The sequence below is a fragment of the Rhincodon typus genome, chromosome 4 (assembly GCF_021869965.1).
Source record: "Rhincodon typus isolate 14 chromosome 4, sRhiTyp1.1, whole genome shotgun sequence".
NCBI classification, from domain to species: domain Eukaryota; kingdom Metazoa; phylum Chordata; class Chondrichthyes; order Orectolobiformes; family Rhincodontidae; genus Rhincodon; species Rhincodon typus.
The window spans coordinates 106,459,184-106,474,752 of NC_063335.1; the positions used below are offsets into that span (position 1 = coordinate 106,459,184).

At 40.7% G+C, this 15,569-nt stretch overlaps 1 protein-coding gene across 9 annotated transcripts in view; it reads left to right on the forward strand.

Annotated features, from left to right (window-relative positions):
* Positions 1 to 15,569, forward strand: part of LOC109916843 (receptor-type tyrosine-protein phosphatase mu) — a 786,238-nt gene that overhangs the window by 484,872 nt on the left and 285,797 nt on the right. For all 9 annotated transcript variants that reach the window (XM_048595836.1, XM_048595838.1, XM_048595837.1 and 6 more), the window contains exon 11: positions 3,357 to 3,459. In XM_048595836.1, coding sequence (XP_048451793.1) covers positions 3,357 to 3,459 — 103 coding nt within the window. The remainder of the gene's footprint in view (positions 1 to 3,356; positions 3,460 to 15,569) is intronic.

Here is a 15,569-nt window from a genome sequence, read left to right on the forward strand (position 1 = left end):
CTAATTGTTTATCATGGACTCTCAATGTGTGATAAATTTCAATTAACGCATCAAACTGAATTCAGTTTCTCAAAACTGCCGTGGACGTGGAACCGCTGTTTCAAAAAGCCAGCAGCTGAATGTCTTCCTAATATGCTGTGTGTTTAAACTTATTCTACCAGGCTATTAATCCAGATCAAGATCACATCAACTGTACCTGATCCTGATTTATGCACAGCAGTTCTTTTCAATCTTAGTGCGATATCTTTACATTTATCTGTGAAACAGTTGATTTACTACATGCCCAAGCAATTACATAGCCAATCAAAACTGTGTTGTGAATCCTTTGCCTCATCTCTGACTTAATCCATTTCTTCATTACCAACAAATTTGACAGGCTTAAAATTGGCTTCAACTGGTCGTCCAAGTAGATTATGTAAAAACATTAGGCTCCAGAGAGGGAAATAAAAATCAGCGTTTGTTGGTGAAATCTCTATTCTGTGACTTCTGCTGTGAAAGTGTGTGTGAATGGATTCAATAACGGCACAGATGTTTCCAATCGAAACCCTTTATGTTCTTTGATGGGTTGTGGACGGCATTTGTTTCTTATACCTAATTGATCTTGAACTGAGTGGCTTGCTAGACTGTTTCAGATTGTGGTTAAGCATCAACCAGATTGCTGCATGTCTGTAGTCATGCTAATGCTGGACTAGGTAAGGCTGACAGATTTCTGCTCCTATACAGCATCAATGAACCTGATGGGTTTTTAACAACCACCGATACTAATTTCAGGGTGGCTGTCATAGAGAGAAGATTTCATCTCTAATTTCCTTTTGTTAATTGAATTTGAATTCTACTAGCTACTGCGGTGGGATTTGAACACACATCCCCAGAACATTAGCATGGGTCTTTAATTTACAAACACGTGAAATTAGCACTACAACACCATCCTTACTGACAGGGCAAGGTATCATAGACTCCTGAGCCTAATGGAATCTTAACCCAATAAATTTAGGAGGAGAGGTGCGAGAATATTCAACAGTCTGTATAAAGAAAACAAAACTGAAAGAAACTAAATCTTATTGCAAACCATTTTACTGGTGGCTCCTCCCAAAGATAAAGTCATTCGATATATTTAAAGAAAGGCTGGTGTCACAGATAGGCTGTCACCTTGGCAAGTTCACATCTGACTTTTTCATGAACTTCTTTCCAGGAAAGATTTTTGTGAAACAAAATGATAAAAGTTAGAAAGTTTCTTAAATCATGGCACGAACCAATGATTTACATAGCTGCAATGATTTATTTGACACTTGCAGTAATGCAATTTGAATTCATACTACGTCTTAGAATCTAGAAGCTATGACAATAGCCGTCCCCCTATGAAATATTTCAGGTGAAATTGTACAAGATGAAGGCACTAAAGCGCAGAGATATACACCACAGTGGATAATGATGCATTCCTTTTATGAAGAATTGTACAGTTACTTTGTTATAATACATCAAACGTTTTATTAACCGTCACCTATAGGACCAGGAGTGCACTGGTTGATCAATGCTCCATTGATCAAGAGGTTCACATGATCAATGTAAAAATGCACACTCAGTAACAGAAACGTAATACAGGGGGTATACACATCACTGTTATATTTTATTTACGGCACAAATCACTTAAAGAATAATGCCACTTTGCCTTAAATAAAATTTACCAACAGACAGCCTTTTCACTCACACCCTCAACTATCAACTCATATTTGCAGAGATCCCAATAACACAGTAAACTCTGTGGTATATAATTTTGCCAGTTTACCAAGAGTGCCAGTTCCTAAAGAGCTGGTTAAAACAAAGTTTGCTGTACAACACATTTTACTTGATTAAACAATAAACTGGGAAAAAGCACGAAAATGGTATTGAGGCAGAGGATCATCCATGATCATATTCAATTGCGGTACAGGATGGAAGGGCTGAATGGCCTACACCTGCTCCTAGTTTCTATGTATGCAATTATTGTTGCAACCTAATAATTTTTATTTCATCAAATAGCTTTCCTAATTGGCCAAAACTAAAAAAGAAATTGCTGCAAAAGCTCAGCAGGTCTGGCAGCATCTGTGGACAGAAGTGAAAGTTGACATTTCAGGTTTTGTGAGCCTTCCTGAGAACCACTAACTCTGATTTCGCTTCATAGATGCTGCTAGACTCGCTGAGCTTTTCAAGCAATTTCTGTTTTTGTTTATAATTTACAGCATCTGTAGTTCTTTTGGTTTTTATTAAGAAAAAAGTGATCTGAATATTACAGTAAATGTCTCCTAACCCTTTAGCACTGTTTTCATAGAAAAGAAAGAAGAATACAGAAAAATATTGTGAATGAGTCATATTGGACTCGAAACATTAACTCACTTTCCCTCTTTATATATGCTGCTGGACCTGCTGAGTTTCTCCAGCACTTTCTGTTTTTATTTTAGATATCCAGCATCTGCAGTATTTTGTTTTAGTAGCAGAACACAGGGACCCTTCTATTGGAAATTAACAGAGACCAGAGATCTCTAATGGGAAAGCAGGTGACTGAAGATGCTACAGAGAACAGCATTTGCTTTGAAGGGTGTTACAAAGAATAACCATTGAACTGGAACATGTGACAGGGAATATCCATTAGCTTGAAATATGTCACAGAGAATAACAGTTAACCTGACGTATGTTAGAGAGAATAACAGCTGTTAAGGGTGCCTGACACTGTGAATATTTAGCATGGAATGTCTTTGCTGCTGTTGTGACAAATTACTGCAACCAGACTTTAAATCATTGGAGTACCTTCCACTTAAAGTTTATAATGTCATGTAAGGCCCGAAACGTCAGCCTTCCTGCTCCTATGATGCTGCTTGACCTGCTGTGTTCATCCAGCTCTGCACCTTGTTATCAAGTAGAACGCTCCACCATTCAGTATTTTCTGCATTCTCAGAAGATTCAGATAAAACAGTGAACTTCAGAACTTTTAGAATATTTCAAAGCCCAGCCCTGTGGAGCTGTCTTCAAATCATGGCGTTCTGTCTTTTAGTTTTTAATTTGTTGTTTCCAGTTGTTTTCTGCTTCCCTGCTTCCTTCGTGTGAATGTTCATGTATCTACCATCTGCTTCTGCCTCAGATGTACTAGCAGCACAGACAAATGTCAACGTTTGCACGGATAGAGCTAGTTACCATCACTGGTATGGGACTATGATTCCAGATTTACTGCATGCAGCTTTATATAAAGTTTGGTTGTGAATGTATTGAGCAAAGTTCAAGACAATTAAACTGTAGATGACATTCTTTTAAATCATGCATTTGAGAAAATTGCATGGCATAAAGACTTAACAATGTACTGATCTTGTTGTCACCTCTTGTAGCACCATCCATGCCAGCATATGATTATGACGCACCATTGAACCAGACTGACAGCACAGTGACTGTTCTGCTGAAGCCTGCTCAGAGCAGAGGAGCTCCAGTCAGGTAGTTTCATTGAGATGATATCTTTAGCTGGGAATTGTCTTTGTTTCTTAACTTCAATGTGGATGAGGGACTGGGTGCAGATGGGGGAAGAGATTTCATAACATGTTGTCAAGTTTGCTAATCTAATTAATGCAGTGCCTCAGAATGCTTGCGGCGTGTATTTTTTGAATCAGCTTTGGTTTCCATAGCCTCAATGGGGTTCTGCAAATGTAACAGTCTTGTGCTGAAGCTTGATGTCTGCAATGTGGGGTACAGAAACATAGTGATAGTAATCCAGGGATGTGGCCCTGATCTCCAGAGCCAAGGGGAAGTATTTGATCGGCACCTTCCAGTGGGTGTGCATGTTTGAGACCGGGGTGGGACGTGCGTTGGAGAGGGGTGCTATGGGTGTTGATGGGCAGCCTGTTAAATTCTCTGCGTTTTCTCGAAAGTCCAAAAATTCTCCAACTAATGGCCAACTTGAAGGCTGCCTTCCATGCCCCAGGTTCAACTTTGAGCAATTCAAGGACTAAGGGAAGCCCAGCAAGGCTGTTCTTGGGTGGGAAGGTGAGGAGATACCTCTTTCCACATCAGGTTCACTAATGTCCTTTTAGGGAAAGAAACTGCCATCCTTACCCAGTCTGGCCAACAGGGGACCCCAGACCTACAGTGATGTGGTTGACTCATAACAGCCCTCTAGGCAATCAGGAACAAACAACAAATGCTGGTCCAGCCAGTAATGCCCTCATTCCAGTGAATGAATTATAAAGAATTTTTTTTTTAAAGTCCCAGTAATAGGCAACATTTCCAGAAGGGGCAGCTAGGAGTACGGAGCTGCCACCCATTCAGATTGGTCAGCAAGCTCTCTGAGGTTGGTCTTCCTCCCCAGTGAGGAGTGCAATTATTGCCCTCTGGTTAGTTAATACCCTCACAGTGTTAATTCATGTTGTATTTAATCGAGAGATGTGGGATCTTCTGTCAGGGCAGGAATGATCAACAGGTACGTGGTCTCTGGTGACTTTTTGGATGGTGGACAAGACACCATACCTGAGTTCAAATCCCACCCTGAAACCTTGGGAAATTGGTTCACTGGTGCCCTTCAAGGTGGGAAATTTGCCAAAATTACTTGGCCTAAAGATGCCACAAGACTCACAGCAATTCAGTTGACTCTCAACCTCCCTCCGATATGGCCAAGCAAGTCATTCACTTGGTTTGCACAACAATACCTTCTCAAGGAGAAATTAAGGCTTGACAGTAAATGCTGACCTTGCAGGCAATGCCTACTTTCTCCGTGCACTCATGACCCACTTAAGGGAGCTGGTATTTTTCAGCAGCCTGACAATTAACTGATGGCTGGTCTCTTTGGGTTGATTTCTGTGCATTGAAATATTTGCAGCGTGAGATCCCTGGTGATTGAAACTGCACCACTCTCATAGAATGCCTGCAGTATGGAAGTAGGCCATTCAGCCCATTGAGTCCACACTGACCCTCCAAATAACATCCCACCCAGACCAAACCTCCCCACCCTATGCCTGTAAACCTGCATTTCCCATGGCTAACCCACCTAGCTCCCCTGGACACTATGGGCGATTTAGCATGGCCAATCCACTTAACCTTTGGAATGTGGGAGGAAACCGCAGCATCTGGATAAAACTTACTCAGACACAGGGAGATTGTGCAAACCCCAGACATGTAATCGCCTGAGGGTTAATTCAAACCTGGGTCCATACTGTTGTGAGGCAGCAGTACTAACCACTGTGCCACCATGCTATTACTTAGTAGCTGCCACCCTGTGATTTTCTGGCATTCCCAAGAGCTTGAAAAAGTTCTCAAATTTGCTTATCTGCGTGGAATAAAATGTGAGCTCACCAGCAGAATGTGCACATTTGGAAACTTTAGCAATGTGATCTGACAATTTTAAGACATTGTAGTTTAGTGCTGACTAAAACAAATGATACAGATATTGCTTAATGTTATTGTTTCTGATTGCAATATTAGTTGATGACAGCTACTATTTAAATAACAAATGAAATGTGCGTCCATTTTAAAGATTTATAGCTTGTCGTAGATTTTTCTTGTGTCAGTATCTAAATAGCAAATGCCATTGACGGTTCTGTAGAGAACAGGAAAGGATTAATATTTCTAATTCTTCTATATATTTTTTCTTAGCTTGATGGCTGTGCTTCCCAGTAATATGCAGACACACAGCTTTCTAACTACCTTTTAAGTTTATTTTGTTTTTAAATTGCTGTAATTATTCCACAAAATATCATACAAAGGATTAGGAGCACACATATCGGAACGGAGGTAAATTAGTCTGTGAATCAATATGTACTCCTCTCATTCATCTCCTAGCAATCTGCTCATGAACTGTTATTGGCACTGACTATCTCCTTGAAATTTCAGTGATTACTTTGAATGAAGTCTCAGGAACTTGCTAAATGTTGACCAGGATAAAAAATAGACATAACGTGAACTTAATCCAAGGGATTTTTAAAAAATATATATTCTTCCCCCAGGCTGCACAGGCATCAATAGATGTGTCACTGCCCAGTGTCGTGCACAGATTAACCATAAGAAAAATTAGTCAGTCTCAGGGCAACCTCAAGTTCCCCTGTCTCTGAAAATATGAAATGAACTGACCAGGCTCTACAAATCCTGCATGAAAACAATCCATCTTGCAGGAAGCTGGATATTTGTTATATAAATGTTGTCATACCTTTATTCACAAAAGGAGACTTTCATTTGATCTTGATAAATTTCTGTTCATTGTGCTATGAATGTTTGGATCGTGGGCATAAACGATGACATCGTGGCCATGTTTTTAAAAGGGGGTGGGTGGTGTGGGGTAGGGACTAGATGCAGTGCACGAGCCCCACAGGTGACTGTGTTCCCAGGTTTACCCATTGAGTTTCTCCAGCATTCTTTGTAATTGTTTCATTGATTTGCAGCATCTGCAGGGTTTGTCTTTTATTTTAAAGTCCACTTGGTGCCAGGCCTCGTTTTTTCCCTGAATCCTGCCAGAATCAGGTGAGGTCAAATCCCTGGGTGTTGAACTGGAGCTGATATTTGGATGTCAGGAGGCACAGGATCCGAGGTCTAAGATCCCTGCAGCCAGGTCACTGGGAACTCTAGGCTGAATCAAGTGGGACAGGTGAAGAACATAAGAACATGAGAAATAGGAGCATGAGTAGACTATCTGGCTCCTTGAGCCTGCTCCGCCGTTCAATGTGATCATGGCTGATCTCTTTCACGGACTCAGCTCCACTGACCTGCCTGCTCACCATTGCCCTGAATTCCTTTACAGTTCAAAAATCTATCTATCTTTGCCTTAAAAACATTTGAAGAAAGGGAGGTCTAAAGCATCGTTGTGTGGCCCAGAGTAGCACACCTTCTTCTGCGCTTTAGGGATGCCTGAAATAAAATTTTAAAACGTATATGCCTTGCATCTTGTAACCCACATTCAGCCTGTAGTAGGTCTGGCCTGAAAGGGAAAGTGTCACTGAGACATTCCCGTACCCCAAAACCGCCCCCACCCCCCTACCATTCAAACTCCAATTTAAACAAAACTCTATGATGCATCTTAGGTAGATATCCTGATTATCCGTGTCATTGGATTTTGTAATATCAAAAGGTATTTGATGACAAGCTGCACAAGCTAAGAGTTCATGGAGTTGCAAATAACATATTAGCATGGATGGAGGATTTGTTGATGAACAGTAAACGGAGAATAGGTATAAATGGGCCATATTAAAGTTGGCAGGATATGTCTTGAGTAACGTCACAAGGATCAATGCTGGGACCTCAGCTATTTACAAACCGTACTGTGGACTTACACAAGTAGAGCAATGTATCTAAATTTATTGAGGATACAAAGCTAGGTTGAAGGTACACCATAGGAGGAATGTAAGGAGACTGCAAAGAGATATAGATCTGTTAAATGAGCGGGTAGCAAATTAGTCAATGAAGTAACATGTAAGGAAATATGAGCTTATCCATTTTGGTAGTAAGAATAGGAAAACAGAACATTTTTTTCAAAGGCGTAAAATGTAAATATTGACCTTCAACAGATTTGCGAGTATTCGCACAGGGAACACAGAGTTCATTATAACAAACAATTTGAAAGGCAAATGGCATGTTTATTGTCATTTACTGCAAGTTGATTGGAGTACAAGAATAAATAAGTCTTTTCACAAGCGTACAGGGCTTTGGTAAGAAAACACCTGTGTGCAATTTTTGTCTGCATACTTTATGATGGATATACTTGCTTTGGCAACAGTACAGCAACTGCTCACTCGATCAGTCCTGGGATGGAAGAATTATCCTATGATGAGAGGCTAAGTAAACTGAACTTATACTCCTTAGAACTTAGATGAATGAAAGGTGATTTCATTGAAATGCAAGGTTCTTAAGGACCTAGACAGGGCAGATACAAGAGGTTGCTTCCTGGGCTGGAGAATCTAAAGCAATGGGGTACAGTTGCAGGATTAGGGGACTTAGGTGATCAGGGGGATTTGGGACTGAGATAAGGAGATATTTCTTCATTCAACGGGTTGTGAATCTTTGGAATCCTCTACTCCACAGAGTTGTAGAAGCTTCAATTTTAGATTTAACAATAGATTTTTTGTATCTGAGCCTCTCAATTAAGAACCACATTATAATGATGCTTAATGCATTCCAGCATATGATGGATTCTCCTGTCATTTCAACAAATGAGTGTTCAGCAAAAAAAAACAAAGACGAATTTGCAATCCAGGTTGATGTCATCTCACATGTGATCTTAGACCAGGTCTCAATTTGCATAAGAGATTACAGGTTCTGCGTACAAACTCAGCATCGGAGGGAATGGATAGAGCCATTGGATTCACAAAACTGTCATTAGTCCTGAAGGAACTTGCCTGTTTGCATCATTGCTTGATGAAAGGCTTCTTCATTTGGGTCTGTCAAAACTAGTCACAGAGAGTTGCAGCATGGAAAGATGCCCTTCGGCCCATCATGTCACTCTGGTTGTCAAACATCTATCTACTCCAGTCCCATTTTCTCGCACTTGGTCAGTATAAGCCGTGCCATTGCAAGTATTCCTCTAAATGCTTTTTAACTCTTGAGATGGTTCTCATCTCTACCACCCTTTCAGGCATTGAGTTCCAGATACGCACAATCTCGGGGTGAAAATATCCGTCCTTAAATCTCCTCTAAACCTTCCATCCATTACCTTAAATCTATGCTCCCTGCTTATTGACCCTGTACAAAGGGGAAATGTTTATTTCTATCTACCATAGCTGTGCCCCTTGTAATTTTGTACACCTCAATCAGGATCCCTCTCGGCCTTCTCTGCTCTGAGGAAAATAATCCCAGCTTATCCAGTCCCCCTTCATAGCTGAAACACTTCATTTTATGCAATACCCTGGTGAAGTTCCTCTGCACCTTCTGTAGTGTAATCACATCCTGTAGTGTGGTGATTGGAGTGCACACAATACTGTGGCCTAACTAACATCTTTTACAACTCCATCATTATCTACTGTTGTATTCAATGCCTTGACTAATAAAGGCAAGTATTCCATATTCCTTTTTGACTACCTTAGCCACGTGTCCTGTGGCTTTCACTGTGGATCTGTGAATATACACACCAAGGTGCCTCTGACCCTCTTAGGATCCTGTACTTCTTAGGGTTCTACCGTTTATCATGTACTCCTTTACACTGTCAGTCTTTCCAAAATGTTTCACCTCTCACTTTTCTAGATTAATTTCCGCCTGACCAGCCCGCCTACATTGTCCTCTAGTCTTAGGTTATTTTCCTTGCTGTTTAAAATATCATAATTTTCATGCTATCTGCAAACATACTGATCAAACCTCCTACATTCTTCTCTAGATCATTAATGTACACAACAAACAGCAAAGGGACCAGCACTGAGCTCAGCAGTATGCCCCAGGTAACATGCATTCAGTCACAAAAGCAACTATTGACTATCACACGCTGCTTCCTACCACTAAGCCAAATTTGGATCCAAATTGTTAAATTGCCCTGGATGCCATGCGCTCTTGCCTTCTTAACCAGTCTATCATGTGAGATCTTGTCAAAGTCTTATTGACGTCCATGGAGATGATATCAACAATGCTACCCTCATCAACACACCTAGACATGTCCCTGAAAACACAGAGTTAGCACTTGTTGACGAAAATTATTTTTTATGGTTAGAGGTTTATGGTTAAGTGGAGATGGCTATGTTGTGGGAAATGTGTTTTCTAATTCAATGTGCATTAGATAATTAGACAAGTAGAAAACTATCTAAAATAGCAATTGGTGGCTATAAGACAGGACTCAATTGATTCATTTACCATGTGGAAAGCAAATGTTAGGCTATCATCAACACTTACACTGAACTGAATTTGACATTGATTTATGGATTTAGTACAGTATTTGATAACAATCTGCTTATAAAATGCACTTGTTAAGAGGTGTATGCATGAATTATTTCACTCCTTAAGATATACTTCATGATGTGACATTTTAAATCTGGTGTGTTCCCTTGCAAATTATGATTATTTCATGGCCTGATCATTCACTTCTTCATTCATATATTAGGATAAGCCTGTTGTCTATAAATTGAGCAATATTCATAATCATGCGTCCATTATCATAATAAATCTTTTTCACTTGTGTTCAAATTACACCCTACCTCTTTAACATTCTCCAATCTTTGAAATTCCCTTTGAACACAATTTCAAAGGTTGCAGATGATACAGAAATGACAAACAGTGAGAGAATTATGAGGAAACTTCAGGAAGACGGAGATAGATTAGTAAAATGGGGAGATGCACGATCAATGAAGTTTACTGCAGAGACATTGGATGTTATGTGTTATGAAAAATTAGGAGAGATAATAGAAATTAAACATAATTTGTTAAAGTGGCTTCAAGAATAGAAGATTCTGGGGATATAGATGTACATGTTTTTGCATGTGGCAACATGAGTTAAGGTGATGTTTGGATCTCTAGGTAGAGGTATAAAGTACGAAACTCAGGAAATTCCAACTCATCCATGCCAACCAGATATCCTAAATTAATCTAGTCCCATTTGCCAATATTTGAACCATATCCCACTAAACCCTTCCTATTAATATGCCCATCCAGATATCTTTTAAATATTGTAACTGTACCAGCCTTCACCACTTCTTCTGGCAAGTCATTCCATACATGCACCGCCCTCTATGTGAAAAAATTGCCTTTGGATTCCTTTCAAATTTTTCCACTCTCATTTTAAACCTATGCCCTCTAGGTTTGGACTCCCCTACGCTGGGAAAAAGACCTCGGCTATTCATCTTATTCATGACCCTCAAGACTTTATAAATTTCTATAAGATCACCCCTCAACCTGTGACACTCCAGGGAAAATAGCCCTGGATATCAGCATCTCCCTATAGTTCAAACCCTCCAACCCAGACAACATCCTTGTAAATGTTTTCCAAATCCGTTCATGATTAACAACATCTTTCTTATAGCAGGGAGATCAGTGTAATTTGGTGTTTGTTGGTTGACTAAACATGGTAGGCCGAAGGGCCTGTTTCTGTGCTGTATGACTCTATGAATTAGTTGAGCCACATTGTCATTTGCAAACGTTACTGATTTTTCCTTCTGGAAAGTGTAATACACTCCAAAAGAATCCATGAGCCTCTCTTTTAATAATCTTCTCCTCAGTAGAATCGCATTGTTATCAAATTTGTAATCCTGGCCTGATGACCAAGACATGTGGCCAAAATTTGTTGTGGCAGTAAGGATTGCACCTACTGACTAGAAATTTAGCAAGGCCCAGCTCCAGTCAAGTTCATCTGAGCAGTAGTGGGCTAAGGCCTCTAGGTGGTCATTAATTGCCGATGTCAAGGCCTTCATTGGCAGCAAGATGGGAAGATTGACCATTGTCCTTTGATGGGGGGATGGAAAGGCAATGGGGTTCATATACTCCCCCATCCCACCTGATTAATTGCCCTTCCTGTCTCCATACTCGCCACCTCTAAGAGCAGAACCTTCCATCTATAAATTCAATTATAGCCATGTCAGATGGAGGGGTGCAGAAGCGGAATTTTAAATCAGTTATTTAATAGATTTGGAATAAAAGTGCTAGTCTCATTTACTCCGATCATGAAACTATTGGATTGTTGTCAAACCAAATGCCTCACTAATCTTCCTCAGGGATGAGACCTGTGAGCGTTACCCAGTGTTTGCTTTCAAACCCACAGCAGCATAGTTGTTTGTTAAGTGCTTCTGAAATTGGCTGGTAAGGCACTCAACATATCAACGTCGCCACCACCTTCTCCAAGGTAAGTAGGAATAGACAGTAAATGCAGGCCTGCTAGTAATGCACACATCTCAATAATGAATTCAAAAAAGCACTATGATATGGACTTTATTTTTTCACAAGATGTGAACATCACTGATTAAGCCAACATTTATTGCCCATCCCTAATTGCCCACAGTTAAGTGTCAACCATATCTACAGAAGTCACCTGTCGGCCAGACCAAGTAAGGGAGTTGGAGTTCCTTCCTTAAAGGGAATGAGTGAGCAAGAAAGGTTTTTAACAATAGTTGACAGTGTTTACCTGGTTGCCATTAAGCTATCTTTTAAGCAACTCAAATTTTCACCATGGTGGGATTGGAACCGATGCCCTCAGAACATTTAGCATGTGGGATTCTAAATTGCTAGTCCAGTGACATTGCCACTATGTCACTGAGTCCCTCATTCCTCCCAAGGCTCCAACACTAACACGCAGTACAACTCTTTACCTGTCAAAAAAACAGCCCTCAACATGACTGCATTGGGCTGGTGTAGAAACCTATTACACCATCATTCTTCATGACATCTCTTGACTGTTATACTGCAGATTCTAACAGAGACACAATTATGTTCATTGCGAATCTGATCAGTAAATTAGTTCTTGTGAAAATCCATCTATTCTCAACTTTAAAATCCATCTCATTTCATTTGTATACCTCTCTTACAGGAAGACAGCTTTCTTATCGATCTTATTACATTCTCACAGAGCGATTTCAGTTCTACTGTATAATCAGTCAGAAGGATATCATTACTGGCAGTGTAATGATCGGCACTTCTCTTGAGAGGGATAATGGGAAAGTGGGAAAAAGATCAAATGCCTTGACCATAGTCATCAAATGCATGAAGGTGCTAGTCTTATTTCCTGGGGCAGAAATCAAAGGTTCAAGCACCACTAGGGTAAATTGCCAATGGTAAATTTCACCCACTGGTCCAACAGAACTTAGAGGAGTTACAGAAATCCACGATAAATGGCACAGCTGGTATTGATGCTGCTTTTCTGCAGCAACTACAGTTTACTTACCAGCATTACAAAAGATGAGTGGGTGAACCCTGATAATTTAGGTTGACTGCTCTGCGCAGCTCCAATGAAGTGCTGCCCTGTTAGAAATGCCAACTTTCAGGCGAGACCTAAAGCTAAAGCTTTTCTCTCAGTCTGATGTCAAAAAAAATGTACAGCACTTTCTGTATAAACCAGTCCTTTAATGCATACGATCCCCCTGCATCCACACTTATTTAACTTAATAATACTTGTGAGGCCTGGTGTGTAGGGTAATGGTTGTGCAGGGTTTAATGTTTACAGTACTTTGGCTCCACCCATTGTACTGATGTCACAACTATAGAATGTGGATGGAAGCAAGGAATTCTATTCAAATTTTAGGAGGGAGCAGATGTATCTGTACCAGCTCCCCATGGCCTTAGTAATTATGCCTCATCAAATGTGGTTGTACATTTTGCTGTCATGCAATAAATCTTCTTGTTATTGAAGAACAGTGCCTCTTCCATAGATACTCTACAGTGATGAATCATCTACCATTATTCACTAGATGGATCCAAGGTAAAGCAAAGACCAAGGAGATTTGGTGGCAGAGAGTTAACTCAAACAGCCCTTACCCAGTACCACAGACTAGTAGAGATGGCAAATACCACAATATACTGGAAGTAGCCACTGGGGAAATGCCACATGACCTTAGTCTACATGTCGCTAATTGCTAGATTTCCTTATTAGAACAAGGTCCATGGGTCAAAAATATTGTGATATCTCTGTGAGGTGCAAGTTATTTCTCTTCAACGGGTGTCTAAGCGTTAAAGAAGGGCTTTTTCATAGATGTAATGAAATACCCACAGTTGGAGATACTAGGCATAACTGCTGAGAAGCTCAAACACTGGCTTCAGATTAATTTCTAAGATCTGGAGAGTGTCTGTATCCTAAGGATAGTTCTCCCTTCCATTTTCCATACATCCAGGGTGCTGGCCTGATGATGAAGTCAGAAATCTGATTGCTGACTGCCTACTTTGAAGGTTAAGGAAGTGGGGAGCTGATGCCAGGTCCTTATCAGAATAAACAGGGAACCCTAACACCCTTTCTTGCCTTTTCATGTGTCCTTGTTCTTTGGAGCCATGATCACAGCTCCACACTCTCAGATGAGTCCCAGAATCTCAATGATGTGCAATGACAGCAACCAGGCAAACCTCAAATCTACATGTGCTAGTTCATCAATCCAGGAAGTGAAAGCTGTCAGTATGAGGGCATTCTGCCCCTAACCTTCTTCCCTCTTAAAAAACTGACCACATTTGAATATGGGAAAAAGCCAAACATCCAGTGGTACTCAAGGACTCCCATCGCTGTTACTGCAAGAGAGCATTGGCCTGGCAATGGATTTTTTTTGGGGCTGAACCCTCCAATATTTCACAGAATCCCTACAGTATGGAAACAGGCCGTTCGGCCCAACAAGTGCACACCGACCCTCAGAGTATCCCACCCAGACCCATCTCCACACACTACGGGCAATTTAACATGGCCAATCCACCTAGCCTGCACATCTTTGGACTGTGGGAGGAAACTGGAGCACCCGGAGGAAACCCACACAGACACAGGGAGAACATGCAAACTCCACACAGACAGTCACCCAAGGGCGGAATCGAACCCAGGCCCCTGCTGCTGTGGGGCAGCCGTGCTAACCACTGGGCCACCATGCTGCTCCGTATTTTGATGCGAGTGGTTTATAATGTTAACTTGTCAGATTTTGCTGTTTTTTTTTTAGAAAAAGCACATGAAGTTGCATGCTAAGTGAGGTGGACGAGGCATAACCTGGATTGATTTTCCTGGTGTGCACTGCTCTAGCTGACTCACTGAGAGAAGCCTCAGTGTCCCTTGAAGACATGATTAAACAGTGTTCAGAATCTGGTGAGGTGCCTCCAGGACCCATTGAAAAGTGTATGTCTGTGAAAGGACGGTGAGGATAGGCATTTGTTTCAGTGATGAGGTCTCAGACTAGGATCTTTATCTCCAGCGCCCACACAAACATACTTAACCAGAGTGATTGGCCTAACTTTCTGAAATTCTGCAGTGATTGGAAAGTTTGCCCCTGCCCCGTCTTGCCCATTCTTTTCAAAATAAATCACAAGAAGAGAAACCTTGAAAAACTGAAGAAACTGCGGATGCTGTAAATCAGAAACAAAAACAGAAATTGCTAGAAATGCTCAGCAGGTCTGGCAGCATCTGTGGAGAGAAAGCAGAGTTAACGTTTCAGGTCAAGTGACCCTTCCCCAGAACTTTGAATAACTTTACCATGTGCTGGTCGTGCTTTTGTCGGTGTGGAGCAATGATGAGGCAACTCGTCAGAGTATTTAACTCGTCTGGACTGTCAGGATAGAAAGGATTCAAGGTTGTGTCTTAAGCTCATGCTAATAATTGAGTTGATAAGTTTATATCCTTTGATTCTATTTTGATGCTTGAGTTTTCAAGCAACAGTAAATTGAAAAGGAACTTGTAAAACCATGATTTAATTAGGTAAATACCATACTTCAGCAGCAGACTGTGGTAATGTTATGGTAGACTTATTGAACAGTAATGCTAATGAAGGTGTAATGATAAGGTATGTGAAGTTAGTCTCTTGGTTGCCATGGTGAGAGATAGGATGTTGATAAATGCTGAAAGCTAGCATTAAGAATTTTCCATTAAGTTGTTCTTACTCCACAAAAATTAATTGCCTCACATTTTTAATTCAGGTTACAATGTTGTGCAATGGGGAATGGTTACATTCTGTCACTTTGTGGACCTTCATGTTGTAGGAAGCTAAGGA